At 36.0% G+C, this 15,821-nt stretch overlaps 1 protein-coding gene across 6 annotated transcripts in view; it reads left to right on the forward strand.

Moving 5' to 3' along the window:
• prkcz (protein kinase C, zeta) overlaps positions 1-15,821 on the forward strand; it is a 111,113-nt gene that overhangs the window by 73,180 nt on the left and 22,112 nt on the right. For all 6 annotated transcript variants that reach the window (XM_084388945.1, XM_084388946.1, XM_084388950.1 and 3 more), the window contains 8 exons: positions 827-923; positions 3,855-3,913; positions 4,130-4,318; positions 9,432-9,529; positions 10,243-10,329; positions 13,428-13,563; positions 13,672-13,759; positions 15,047-15,166. In XM_084388945.1, the coding sequence (XP_084245071.1) occupies positions 827-923; positions 3,855-3,913; positions 4,130-4,318; positions 9,432-9,529; positions 10,243-10,329; positions 13,428-13,563; positions 13,672-13,759; positions 15,047-15,166 (874 nt within the window). The remainder of the gene's footprint in view (positions 1-826; positions 924-3,854; positions 3,914-4,129; positions 4,319-9,431; positions 9,530-10,242; positions 10,330-13,427; positions 13,564-13,671; positions 13,760-15,046; positions 15,167-15,821) is intronic.

Raw genomic sequence — 15,821 nt, forward strand, 5'->3', positions numbered from 1 at the left:
CAACAATACATTGTATGGGTCAAAATTATCGATTTTTCTTTTATGCCAAAAATCATTAGGATATTAAGTAAAGATCATGTTCCATGAAGATATTTTGTAAATTTCCTACCGTAAATATATAAAACATTTATTTCTGTGAGTGAATGCAGCACAAACGCGAACATAAATGGACAATTTTAAAGGCGATTTTCCCAATGTTTTGATTTTTTTTTTGCACCCTCAGATTCAAAGATTTTCAAATGGTTGTAATTCGGCCAAATATCTGATATCGAATATCATATATTATTTATCCAGCTTTCATATGATGTATAAATCTCAATTCATAAAATTTACCCATGTGACTGGTTTTGTGGTCCAGGGTCACATATTACTATTGTTATATAATTATATATTATATTAATGCTTCAATAATATGTTAATAATAATAATTGTCTACTTGATTAATTTACTTGTTGTGGTCAAGATAGTTTGAAAAGTTTCAGAAACATTTCAAAATATGACATTTTGTGAAACAGCATTCAGTGGGAAATAATGTAGAACATGGAATAATTGAATCCATTGTGTTTTAATTGGATTGTGAAGAGCAAACTGTGACGTTGGTTAACATAATGTTTTGTTATGTCAACAGATAAGAACATTTTTAAGTTACTAGATTTTGATAAAAGATTATGAAAATCTCTTGCACTAGGGACCTTTATTAAGAAAGTAAATAGGTTTTGATTTCATGTTGGGATAAGTGAGATTCTGATTTGGAGCCTCAAAGAGGAGAGGGGAAAAAGACATTTGAAAAATACCTTGCCAGTATCATCTGTTTTTTTCTCTGCAGGATCCAGTCATGCCATCACAGGAGCCGTTGGTAGATGATGATAAAAGTGGAGAGGAAGTGGAGCTCCCCCCTGAGGACCCTGAAGAAACAGACGCAAGTAGGTCTCCATCTCCACTGTGTGCATGTGTAAATGCTGTTTTTGTGGGGGTATTGGGGTCATTCTGTCCTCTATCTGTCAGAGGGCACTGCTGACTGTGGTAGGATACTGTAGTACATCAGGTGTGAGTAATGTCACATTGACCCAGTTGAGAGAGAGAGAGAGAGAGAGAGAGAGAGACATGCTCATCCCTCTGAGACAGTCCAGTCTGTGGCTCCCCCTGCTGGAATTTTATAGCATTACACATTAAACATTTCTCTCAGTGATTTGTGAAAGGAAATTGTTCTTTTGAATTTGATTAATTTAAAGTGCCCCTATTGTGCTATTTTAAAGGTTCTGTTTTGGAGGTCTTCTACAATAGGTTTACAATTCATCCAAGGTAAAAAAAACACATGAAATTTCTCACAATATACATTGCGCATCACCTAATTTCTCAAAGAGTCAAAGAGAGCTTCAGTCTCTCTAAACCCCGCCTTTCCGAGAGCCTACTCTGCTCTGATTGGTCAGATGGCCCAGTCTTTTATGATCGGTCTACTTTTACAGCACGTGTTGGAAACGAAACGCCCATTTCCATATCTGAATTTCAGCTCTGGAGGCTTCCTCAGTGCTTGCTCAGTGGTATCGAGGAACGATAGCGCCGTTTTTTTCCGTATCAATTCCATTGTGAGTCCTTATCTTTTTGAAGTGCGTGCAAAGTTGATCCACAGCACAGAAAACAGCGTCTTCTTGACATGTCAGCAACACGAACCAAACTCTTCCAGGCTTCAGCTACATCTACAGTGTTTGAGGGCGGGTTCGCGGGCAGCCAATGAAGACCATAGGCTGGCGCTGTACAAATTTGTTACATTGTTACGTAGGTATGTAACAGGAAGTAAGACAGGATATGCTGACGATTCGTTTCAGTTCAGTTCAGAATCGATTCTTTCTTTTAGGAGACAATAACTTTATCTGCTGTGCACATTTTACATTCACACGCAGCTACTATATTACACACTACATGAGAGGTAATATATATTTTTAAAAAAGCATAATGGGGCACTTTACACTAATTTCAAAACTTTTGGAAGTGATTCAACTATAAGGGGGGACTTTGTTAGGGGGTTAAACTGTAAGTTAGGTTTAGAACAAAAAACAACATTTGATTTATTTAATCTAATTCAAAACATACAATGTATTTTAGTGTAAAATGTTTTTTGAGAACTTTTCTGAGTGATGAACCGAACTAATCTCGTTTATTTACAAAAAGAATCCTGGCAGATGTGGTTGCCAGAATAATTCTGTAAAAAATACAGTACAAATGTAAAGATATTTACAGAATAAAAACAGTATAAAACTGTAATTTGCAAATTGCAATTTAAACCGGTAAATCCAACAATGCACACTGCTACAAAAATCTATCTTGTGCCTTTAACACACACTGACAACCACCATGATAATGCAGGTGGTAAAAGAGGAAACTACATGAAATGTCCGGTTAAAGTTTTTACGGGAACTTGTTAACCCATTAACATTTTTTTCCCGTAGCGTTTTTACAATATTTTACAGTTAAAATTACGCTAATTTTTTTTTTTTTCATTTTTAACTGCTGCATAAAGCAATTCACTATAATGAAAATGATTAAACTTCCCAATCCCATTACTGTGAAATTTAAAGGGAAAAATGCCATTCTTTTCAATGTTAAAATACTTTCTTCTATCTTCTCCTAATATATAGATTTATATAATAGTAATAATAATAATTGCTGATAAGTATTATTATTTCTGAGTGATGCATCAAACTAATTAATGATTTTTTTTTTTTACTACTGCATTGAAATGAACTGTCTGAAAGGACCAGTTCACGAATTAGACCGACTAATTCAAACTGCTGTGAAACTTAAAGGTATGGTGGAGGATTTTCTTTTTCCGGGTGGATCATCAAGACTATTGGTCCTCCTAGTTGTCAATCATTCTGGTGATATGTTTACGTAAGGCCGTCGTACGTGCTCGTCCCTAGGTAGTTTTCGCTTTCTGCGCATGCGCACTTTCAGGTGTATGTGTGTGGTGAGCTACGGTTTCAGCCATTCATTGAAGCTCGCCGTTCTCACCGGGTTTTTCAAAATGTCTGAGGGTCGCAAGAGAAAAAGTGCCTACGAATTGTATGACAAGAAGAGAAATGCCTCTGAAGAAAGAAACAAGACCAGAGTGTTTTTGGGAGAGTATTTCACACGCTGGCGTGCGCTAAAAGCACAGGTTGGGCTTCCCACTGATGCCTCAGTCGCGAAGTTTCTACTCGACAGGTAAAGTCTGGCATGCTATTTGGAGAAATCCATTTAAAATCACTGCTAGTAAAAGTTAATGTAAGCTATGATTAGCGATGCTAGCCCTGGCACAAGTCACGCACCGACAGCAACTTGTAAACAGAGCGTGCACGAGGAGAACTAGGCTCGTGCATGCTCTCTCGTGCACACGTTTAATAGGCGTTCCCTCTCGGGAGCAGGTAGTTGCGCGTGTGCATTTTTTCAAAAAGTGGAGAGGGCGGTTCTTTTCTAAAATTCAGGAAAAATCCTCCACTATACCTTTAAATGGGAATTTTTTTTTTTTTTTTTTTTTTACTTTATCCTATACTCTCTTAATATATAAATTTATAATATTAATAATAATTATTATTATAGTCATTGCTGATAATTATTGTTATTTTATTCTTATTTCTGAGTGATGCAGCAAAATATTTCTTTTTCTAAATGAATCAATTCACTATAATGAATCAGACTTGCTTATCCAACTGCTGTGAACTTTAGGAAACAGTGTAAAAACAAAACGGCAAACATAAGTTCAAAAAGACAAAATATATAGAATATTTGAAAAAAGAAGTTTCAATGAATAACACTTCAGAACAAAAATGTAAAGGACAAGAAAATAATTAGAAAGTCTCTTTTTCTCTGTCTCTCAGTTCCAGTCCCTTTCTTAGCACACAACCGGAAAGTGGAGAAAGCTGAAGATGACACAGAGGTAAGACGCAGCTCATAACTGATTATCCCAAATTTCCACGAGGTTTCATTCGCTAATAATCATATACAAATGCTCTTACTCACATTCTTTATCTCTACTGTTTAAAGGAATGCATGTAACATGAAACCTCACTGTATGTCCGCAGCATTTTCGAGTTTGTCCAAGAGAAATGTTCTAACAGTTTGGACAAAAGGTTTCCGCTGTGTGTGCACACAGGATCTGAAGGCGGTGGTGGACGGGATCGAGGGGATTCAGATCTCTCAGTGTCTCGGCCTGGGGGACTTTGACATGATCCGGGTCATCGGGAGGGGCAGTTACGCCAAAGTGCTGCTGGTCCGACTCAAGAAGAACGAGCAGATTTACGCCATGAAGGTGGTGAAGAAAGAGCTGGTCCATGATGATGAGGTAACAGCCTGTGTTGTCACGCTGATGAGACTTCTTCAGTTTTATCATGGTGTCTCAGTGTCTTTGCTGCACCTCACAGATCTGGGAAAATGCAGGACGTTCTCCTATAGTTTGGACGTGTGATTGTTGTGTAATTGACACCAGTAGGTGGTGCTGTGGGATTGTGCTCGTTTTAAATTGCTTGCAGTTCATCTTCAGTGTTTTTCACAAGTTTATTCATACTAAAGATGAAGGCACTTTGTTCTAATTGTTTATCAGACTTTCTTTTTTTTTTTTGTCCGCATAATATTTTTAGGAGCCAAATGAAGCTCATCAATTAGCATGGCATTTAAATAATTAAATAAATACAATAAAATAAAATATAAAAGGAAACTTCTGCAAATAATAAGAGAAATAAATAAAAAATTACTATTTTGGAAAGATAGCTAATTTATATAATGGTCATAAGAGAACATCATTATATGCGTCAATTCAGTTTTAAAAGCAGCCAGGTTACGCCCACATTCAATTTTCTGAGAAAAGATATTGCTTTGTTTTGTATATTAAGATTCTTGGTGATTAATTTCACTTTGAAAAATGTTAGAATTGATATCATATATTAAACGTTTTATATAGGTGAGTATATATAGTTTTTTATTGTAATGCACTAAGAAATGTAATTTAATTTATTTATTTAATTACATTATCGTTCAAAAGTTTGGGGTCAGTGAATTTTTTAAAGACATTTAAAAAAAAAAAACACTTTTAAACGTTCTACTCATCAAAGAATCCTGAAAAAAAATAAAATAATGTATTGCGGTTTCCACAAAAATAACTGTTTTCAACATTGATGATACTAAGAAATGCTTCTTAAGCAGCAAAACAGGATATTAGAATGACTTCTGAAGGGTCATGTGACACTAAAGACTGGACTAATGATGCTGAAAATGTAGTTTTACATCACAGGATTAAATTACATTTTAAAATATATTAAAACAGAAAAGAGTTGTTTTAAATTGCGATTATATTTCACAATATTACTGTTTTTCTGTATATTTGATTAAATAAATGCACCCATAATGATCATAAGAGACTTCCTTCAAAAATATAATAAAAATCTTATAGACCCCAAACTTTTGAATATTAGTGTATTTATTGAATATAGGCTTTAAATGCAGTGGGATTTGACTTTATTCTAAAAAGCACAATATAACATTGAGAGACTTTTTTGTTTTGTTTGTAAAATCAAAGAGAAACCGAGTTTCTGTGCACTATAGCATTAGCGATATCTCTTTCTTTCTCTCCCTGTATTGAAACCTGATATGTGTGAACAGGCATCAAATAGAAAGACAAACTGAACTCTACAGCTATTCATCACAATGTAAACTCTGTACAGTCAAAGCTATTGTGTCTTTGTAAACTTGGCTCGCTGAGGAACATAAAGCCACATGGCTGTCAGCTAACGCACATGAATGAAGTTCACGAAGAGCAGAGGTCCTTCCAGAATGACAGAGACATGCAGTTGAACTCTGAATATGCACAAACAATGTAATTGCTTCCTGGAAGGCAGGCGTTCCTTCAAGGAATGTGTTCTCCTTTTCTTATGCTGAACTGGTACATGTGTGTTCTGTGTATGTTGTGCAGTCACACTTATTAAGGCTTATTAAGGCTTAATTTAATGATGCACTCGGTTTGGTATTTTATGCAACAAATTGCAGTTTGACATGATGTACTTAAAGGCAGGGTAGGTAGGATTTATTAAAAATTAAAGATCCAAATTTGTTAAAACTTTCTATATATATCAATACATAATTAAAATGTAAGAACTCTGAAAAAAAGAGTATAAAAATCAAGTGACTCTAGACCGTTTAATCTGTATTAAACACAGCTCATTATTTCGATTCGGGACGAATCAAAGGATTGGCTTAGGCGACTGTCACTCTCTCGCAACCATGGCAACCACCCTTTTGCCACACAGCACCTGCCCACTTGCGCGCGACCGTTTGATTTGAGGAGTGGGAGAGGCACGGAACCTGATCACACCTCCGTCCAGTAGATGGCGGTAATGCACTATGTTTGCAAGCTGCCAATAAAATCTATCGAAGAAGAAGAAGAAGGCACTGAACCTAGGAATACCAAAACAATGGTAGAGAAAGAGCAATCTAAATTTACAGTACCGGCATATGCAGTTAGTGAAGGCAAACCAGGCAAAAAAATGCCCCTTCCCCTCCGCTTGTCTCAGGTAAATAATGCGTCCTCTAGCTCAGCGGTCGGAGTCGCGCGTTCATGTGTTTTGGGGGCGTGGCTTTGGAAGAAGCACAGAAATGAGGGGGTGGAGTGAATGGAAATAATGAGATGTCTTTAAAACAGTCGTGAGAGGTCTACAGACACTCGATTTTGATACTTTCTTTTTCAGAGTACTTACATTTTAATTATGTATTGATATGTACATAAAGTTTAAACAAATTTGAAAAATAAAAATTTTAGACCATTTCTACCTACCCTGCCTTTAAGCAATAACATACGTGCTGTATTGTGAATATATAGTGTTGTTCAACCCCTTAAACTTTGACTACATTCACAATGTGGATCCCTGCTGGTTCTAAAAATTCTTAAATTCAGTTTAATCAAACTTAAGGTCATAAAATGTCTCAAATGGTATAACAGAAGTCTTATCATTTTAAGAGGTCTGAAGAGGTTTTGTGGACTGAAATACAGGAATCGGATTATTAACTTTCAAAAGGTTATGATGGAATTAAATAAATGTGAGCGATGCATGTTTAAAGTCAAAACTTGGTGCTGCTGCACAACAATAACCTTTTTATTGCCTTTCTTTAAACACATTATTATCCTATCAGCATAATCCAATTCGTATGTATACTATTGATATATTAATATACTAATTTCAGTGCATAAAGTATATATTGAATAAAATATCTAGAGTATTTTAAACTTGCAGTCACCCTGTTTTGCTAAAATTACGTTCTTGATGAATGTTAAGTAAAAGAATCTGGGATATATGATTTATTCTGAGATTGTATGAGTTTATTGTGTATGGGAATGATGTATTAATTTTATTTGTGCAGGTCTTAAAAAGGTCTTAAAGTCGTACATTTAAAGTCTTTTGCTTCTATAAAGGCGTTACAAGTAAACTAAGGATAATAGTTTTTTCTCTATGGATACTGTGCAGTAATATACGTATAATACACCATAGCTATTGGTCAAACGTGTTTTGCATCATAACTGCTACTATTGTGTTTATTTTAGTTTGGCTAGAATGCTGTATTGACCTGTCAGCATCCAGGACTGGAACTTTTTCCGTTTTCTATCTAAAATTATTTGTCTTGATTAACAAATTCTTGTCTGATTATCATATATGCATTTATGCACCTCATATGAATTGAGAGAGATTTGTGCATGAATAAACTGCAGACTATTAAGGTGGTTAAAATTAAAAATGCTAAAAAACTTAGAAAAATGCTGACTAGTCACAGTACTTAAAATACACTTCCCTATAATACATTCATATTCATTTTAGCTTAAAATCCTGATGAACAACATTAATGAATTAATTAATACCCATGTTATTTGTCGATTACAATAAGGTTTATTATAGCTAACCAAAATTGAAAAGTAAAAAATGTCATTTATTAAAATAAACATTAACTGAATAGTTAATGGTATAAAAAACAGAAACGTATTTTATTTCAGTTAGTTGTCAAAGCAACTTTTCTCATTTTTGTTTAGTTTAACTTGATGTAGTAAAATAACTTCAAACTAAAAGTGAAATAAATAATGATAAAAAAACTATATAGACATAGAAAAACTGATAAAAGCAACAACATTTACTAAAATAAATAATAGTATCTCAGTGATTATAAAATAATGCATTATATACTGGAAACATACTATGTTAGAGGTCAGAGGTCAGTGTTATTTGACAAGGCAAATATTAATGTTCTCAATAGGCTGATAGCAGAACGATTGGCTATTCCATTGAGGGGAGAAAGATGGTAAGATAGAGAAAGAAAACAAAGAAAGATGGAGAAATGTAGGAAGAGAGAAAATTAACATACAGTATATCATCTGTTTCTCTTCATGTCTTTATGCTGACACTGCTTTCCTGTAATCTGTTTTCCACTCGTCCAGGAAATTAAATTGTTCTGGTTTTGGAAATCAGACTGTGTGTGTGTGTGTGTGTGTGGATAATGTTTTGCATACATTGTGGGGCCAAAAGTCCCACTAGGAAAAGCACATAACTTATTAAATATGCTAATTAAAATAAAAAAATTCCATACAAGTGTCTGTTAGTGTTAAGTATAAGGTCAGGGGATAGAAAACATCATTAGCTTGGTTTAAAAACAGTATTCGCCAATGAAAACGTCCAGACATGATAGAAAAACAAAGTGTTTGTTTGGGCTGAGATGTCTCATCTCACCCGTAGCCTCTCAAAAGACGTTCATTGTCATTTTTCAACTTTAGTTATTGAGTAACAGACGTTCGCCGGAGTTCTTCGAGCTGATTACAAGTGTTGCTTAACGTTAAAGTGTTGACAGAACAAAACATACTTGACTTTATCAACACATCACTGAGCTGTGTCTTCACACCCAGAGACATTCTCAATACAGATGTTTTGTAACATCCTGTCTGGACGATTCTGTGAAACGAATGTGTAATCTTGCTTCAGACAGATAGAAAATGAGTGTTAGGTGTACATTTGAAAGATACTGTACAATATATACCTTTAATGGCTTATCTTGTGATTTATTTACATGTCTGTTTCTCTTTTCTCTGTTGTCTTTCCTTTCTGCACTTTTTAAAGAAGAAGAGAAAGGTGCTTTTCTTCTTTTAAATCTGAGATTTGACTCCCCAAAGTGACAGCATGCAATAGTGCCAAGTGTTTTCCGCTGTTAAACGATCAATAGATGAGGTTTTTCTCAGAAAACACAGGCTTGTTTTTTTCTTTATCCTGAAATAGTCCCCCAGTAGAGGCGGTGAAACATAATGTCCTCTCCTCTAATTCTTAGAAAGCAGTGAAACAGATTCCTGTCATGATCATTTGCAGTTCATTATTCATGATAAGGCAAATGTCTCTCTCTCTCTCTCTCTCTCTCTTTTTTTCCTCCTGGTGTAGGACATTGACTGGGTCCAGACAGAGAAACATGTGTTTGAACAAGCATCGACCAATCCATTCTTAGTGGGACTTCACTCTTGCTTTCAGACAGAAAGCCGGTAAGAGGAGAATGTATTTCATTCACCAAAGCTTTTTGTAATAGCACACTTAAAATAAGAAATCTTCGCCACGAGAAAAAGTCATAAAATGTGAAACAATAAATCACAATGGACGTTTTTGTTAAACTATGGCTGCATTCACAAAATCAGCGTTTGAGATTGACAACGGTGTTTTTTCACAGATTTGCCATTCAAATTGCACATAAAACTGCAGGTATGAGCGGATCAAATAATGTCTGTATGAACAGGAAACCAGTCAATGGTGATAGCCATGTTTACAGCCTGTTACCATGGCAACAGATAATGATAGTAAATATTGTGTCTTTTCTTCTGAGCTATTTTGGGCATTTTGGAACAATCCTGCTGTCTTCATTCCCTCTGAAATGCAGCCAAAGCTTTTTTCTTTCTCTTCCACCGAAACTCTTAACAGGATTTTTTTTCTTTTTTTCTAGCTGTTCATCTGCACAATATCACTATTTACTGCTGTTTTTCATAACTTGAGAGGTTGACAGTACTAACAATAGTGAGAAATTACTCACAAGTTTTGTAAATCGACTGGAAAATTTAAGGTCTCTGTTATAGAACATGGTTGTCAATCTTTTCATGACCAAACGTAGTGTGAACGTACAGTGTAGCCAGTATATCCCTCACATACAGCACATCTGAAACAAAAACTATAAAGAAATGATGAATGTCTCCTGCTCTCCGTTCAGGCTGTTTCTAGTGATTGAGTACGTGAATGGAGGAGATCTTATGTTTCATATGCAGAGGCAGCGGAAGCTTCCAGAGGAACATGCCAGGTATGTGCAATAAAAAAATAAAAAAGATTGATTGATTTGATATTTTCCATTTAGATTAGGCCTAATTTTATGTGGGATAGGATGGATGGATGGATGGATGAAGGAGAAAAGTAACAATGAGTTCCAATGAAGTAGTTCACTAGATGAAAAATTCTCAACTGGTGGTTTGCATATAAAAAATGGGTTGCAGGTCTGTTCAGCAGCACCTATAAATAAAAAAATAAAAAAATATTTTTATTAATAAATAAAAGAGGAGGCGTGTTCCGGCGCAAACGTTCCCTGGTGCTATTTTGCAGTTTCAGAAAACAATTCCGCCACAGACCAGGAAAAACCTAGTCTAAAGTCAGTGGCGCGTTATTCAGATGCTATTTTAAGGGCGCATGCTTGGCCATAATGTAGCGTGTGCACAACGCGCATACACTTTGCTTCTCTCATCTACACAGATAATTTGGGTGTGTTTCTCCCATCCCCATACAATGTCACTTCTCTGTCTTTTACGGCCTTGGCGAGAACGTCGGTCTCCTCGGCTGTGAACCGCTCCTGGCGTGCGCCTGGCAAATCCGCCATTGTAATAGCAATCCGCCATGGAACAAGCGCGCCTGCTCTTAAAGGGAATGTGAGATGACGCTCTGATTGGTTTATTGCACGTTACGCCCAAACCACACCTATGAGTAATGTAGCTACTTCAGACCAACCCATTTTAGATTAGATTTGCGTAGATCTGCCCACAAAGTTACTTGCATTTTGCGTTTGATACTTGCGTTTCAGATTGTTAAAATAGGGCCCATAGAGCTAAAAATCGTTCTCAATATTAAAGAATAGCAGAGTTCACACCACAGCTATAAATATAACGGCACAGAGAAACAATATTGTTGGAATCACTTTCAAACCTTTTTTATTCAGGTGATGAACAATAAAAACATTGACAGCCAATCAGAACCATCCTGCTGTAACAAGCTGGAGCATTTAAAGTGACAGACACGTGCTTAGAATAAACAGAACGATATCGTCTGCTGGTGTGTATTTATCGGTATAGTTATTTAATTTTTTCTTTCTTTTTTAATTTTTTATGTATCCTTTATTTTACCAGGATAGTCCCATTGAGATATAAAATCTCTTCGAGTCCTGGCCAAAATGGCAGCACAAAAAGTTTCACATAAACAACATACAAACATAAAACTAAAAATCTTACATAAAATTTTACCCAGCACTCATAATGACAGAACAAAAGCTACTTGCACAGGTTTCCTTTAAATTGGTCCATAAGAGATTTTTAAAGAGGGGAGTGTTTCTAACATTATTATACTCTGCAGCTCGTTCCATAACCAGGGAGCATAAAAAGAGAATTTAAAGTTAGCGTTTATGGTGTGAACGTCCCTTAATAGTATATAGTTATGATAGCAAAATAAATGGACACTACTGGACACTACTTTAATGTTTTAGTCTCTTATTCTTATCAAGGCTGCATTATTTGTTCAGAAATACAGTGAAAATATTTTTGTTTCGTATGATTCAAATAGAAAATTCTTATCCAAATAAAAATGCACAAGTTTTAGGCTCATGGCATTCACTCTGGCAGATTGTCTTCAACAACACGATTCATCTGTGTAGTTTTATTAACTTGAAATTGTCCGTGCTAATGATTGAACTAAAGCCACGCCCTTAGTTTGAATGCAGATCTCATACACTTCTGTTAGGCTATATTACTCTGTTAGATGATGTGAATCCTGTTACAGCGACTGATCTGAGCGCTGTTGAAATGCCCCCTTTCACACGTCTGATAAACTGAGATCAAACGCAGGCTAATTATTTGAGTCAAGCTCACCCCGACCGGTCCTATCAATATGCGTCCGGCACACCACACATATGCAAATCCACATGCTAATTACGAGTAATGAGCCTAAATATTCATGAGTTGCTCCTAAAGGTCTCACGAGCCTTTGCTGATCGCCGACATGAAGCACACGATTCAGAGTGCCAGACGTGAAACCTGATCGGAAATGTCACCGCTCATTTTTTCCTACTTTGAACACCTTCTTTCTTTTTTTTTTTTTCTTCTTCTTCTAACTTTAGACAGGGTTGAGACAGTTAGACGCACAGCTCCCTCTTGAGAAAGGCTAAAAAAAAAAAAATACATGTTTATCTAATGTTCTGTCAATTTCACAAATATATTGACTTTACATTATATTGACAGTTGCTTTTTTCCTTATATGCGACATTGTGCTGGGTAGCCCACTGTGAAATGTCATTGGTCAACATCCCAGTCTACTTAACTGAACACTAAAGTGTAAAGAAAAAACATTCCACTGTTTTTTTTGCTAGTATGCAATGCTAATTTCAAGAAATTGCTTGTCACTGGACGCTTGTCACATCGCTAATGGTCATACAGGTAAAGGAGGCTAAAGGACAGATTATAGTACCTCAGCATTGATTCTGATTGGTTGACACATGGTCTCAAATGTATTAATATAAAGCCTTGTACACTACTATTTAAAAGTTTGGGGTCAGTAAGATTTTTTTTTGGTTTTTAAAGAAATTATTACTTTTATTCAGCAAGGATACAATAAATTGATCAAAAGTGACAGTAAAGACAATTATAAGCTTGCAAAAGATTTCTATTTTAAATAAATGTCATTCTTTTGAACATTATATTCATTAAAGAATCAGGATTAAAAATATATCACAGAATTACAACAAAAAATTAAACAGCCCAACTGGTAATACATATAACAATAAGAAATATTTCTTGAGCAGCAAATCAGCGTATTAGAATGATTTCTGAAGGATCATGTGACTAAAAACTAGAATAATGATGCTGAAAATTCAGCTTTGCATCACAAGAATAAATTACGTTTTAAATATATATTCAAATAGAAAACAGTTATTTAAAATTGTAATAATATTTCACAATTGTACTGTTTTTACTATATTTTTTAATCAAATAAATGCAGTCTTGATAATTAACATTAACAAATCTTAACTTTTGAACGGTTGTGTGTTAAATGTGGAAATCAACAATTCATCTTCAATTAGTCCTCATCTGTATGTTTTAAAATGACGAGTCTTACCACTGACTTATTTTTTCCTGTTTCCTGCAGATTTTATGCTGCTGAAATTTGCATCGCTCTTAATTTTCTGCATGAGAAGGGCATTATTTACCGGGATTTAAAACTGGACAATGTACTATTGGACCAGGATGGCCATATCAAACTTACAGACTATGGCATGTGCAAGGTAGAAACTGATATTAATTACAAATAGAAGTAGCCATAGATGTATCTCTCAATAAGTCCAAAGAATACTAGTAAAACAGGGTAGAACTCATACCAGATTTTGTTTCAGGAGGGAATCAGACCAGGTGACACCACCAGCACATTCTGTGGGACGCCCAACTACATCGCCCCAGAGATCCTGAGGGGTGAGGATTACGGTAGGTGTGACTACATGAATCCATACATCCCCTGCTGTCAATACTGCACAATCCTAAGTAACATAGTAAAATGTACACTCACCTAAAGGATTATTAGGAACACCTGTTCAATTTCTCATTAATGCAATTATCTAATCAACCAATCACATGGCAGTTGCTTCAATGCATTTAGGGGTGTGGTCCTGGTCAAGACAATCTCCTGAACTCCAAACTGAATGTCAGAATGGGAAAGAAAGGTGATTTAAGCTATTTTTGAGCGTGGCATGGTTGTTGGTGCCAGACGGGCCGGTCTGAGTATTTCACAATCTGCTCAGTTACTGGGATTTTCATGCACAACCATTTCTAGGGTTTACAAAGAATGGTGTGAAAAGGGAAAAACATCCAGTATGCGGCAGTCCTGTGGGCGAAAATGCCTTGTTGATGCTAGAGGTCAGATGCAGCAAAGCATTTGTGAAGCCACAACACGCACAACCTTGAGGTGGATGGGCTACAACAGCAGAAGACCCCACCGGGTACCACTCATCTCCACTACAAATAGGAAAAAGAGGCTACAATTTGCACGAGCTCACCAAAACTGGACAGTTGAAGACTGGGAAAATGTTGCCTGGTCTGATGAGTCTCGATTTCTGTTGAGACATTCAGATGGTAGAGTCAGAATTTGGCGTAAACAGAATGAGAACATGGATCCATCATGCCTTGTTACCACTGTGCAGGCTGGTGGTGGTGGTGTAATGGTGTGGGGGATGTTTTCTTGGCACACTTTAGGCCCCTTAGTGCCAATTGGGCATCGTTTAAATGCCACGGCCTACCTGAGCATTGTTTCTGACCATGTCCATCCCTTTATGACCACCATGTACCCATCCTCTGATGGCTACTTCCAGCAGGATAATGCACCATGTCACAAAGCTCGAATCATTTCAAATTGGTTTCTTGAACATGACAATGAGTTCACTGTACTAAAATGGCCCCCACAGTCACCAGATCTCAACCCAATAGAGCATCTTTGGGATGTGGTGGAACGGGAGCTTCGTGCCCTGGATGTGCATCCCACAAATCTCCATCAACTGCAAGATGCTATCCTATCAATATGGGCCAACATTTCTAAAGAATGCTTTCAGCACCTTGTTGAATCAATGCCACGTAGAATTAAGGCAGTTCTGAAGGCGAAAGGGGGTCAAACACAGTATTAGTATGGTGTTCCTAATAATCCTTTAGGTGAGTGTATATATTTAGTGTTATGTGAATCCCTACTGATAAAGATTGAACTCTTCTTTTTCTGTGTCTCAGGGTTTAGTGTAGACTGGTGGGCCCTGGGCGTGCTCATGTTTGAAATGATGGCAGGTCGATCTCCCTTCGACATCATCACTGACAATCCAGACATGAACACAGAGGAATATCTCTTCCAAGGTGACTACTTGTGAATTCAACGTTTAGTTCAATTCAGTAGTTCAGTGTAAACCATGTATTACGGAAGTTTTATTTATCCGCCAAAGCCAATTTTTACTTCCATTTGACGCTTGTCGGGTGTTAATTTTGGACCTACTCACAGTTTTTACAGTGACGCAGCGATATATATATTAAATCTCTAGTAACACTTTATTTTACAATGTCCTTGTTACACATGTTATATGTAGTTACTATAGTAATCACTATAATTTGTGCATAATTACATGTAACTAACCTTACTAAACTTACCTAATCCTTAACCCTATAGTTAGTACATGTAGTTAATTATTATTACTCTACTAAGTAACACGGACACCTTAAAATAAAGTGTAACCAAATCTGTTCATCTTTTCCCCCCAAATTATAGATGGTATGTTCAATTGGAGTGAAATGGACAAATTTTGAAGAATTTTATTTTATTTTGTTGGTAACACTTTTTGATTGTCTACTTTAGACATTCTACTAAACATAAGTGACTTTGCAACTATTCAACTTATTCTACTAACCCGAACTCTATCATTTTACTACTGTCTACTAATACTCTATTGAGAGTTAGTTGACATGTAGTTGCAAACTCACTTAGTAGAATGTCTAAAGTGGACCATCAAAATAAAGT

This window comes from Rutilus rutilus (assembly GCF_951802725.1).
Source record: "Rutilus rutilus genome assembly, chromosome: 19".
NCBI lineage: Eukaryota > Metazoa > Chordata > Actinopteri > Cypriniformes > Leuciscidae > Rutilus > Rutilus rutilus.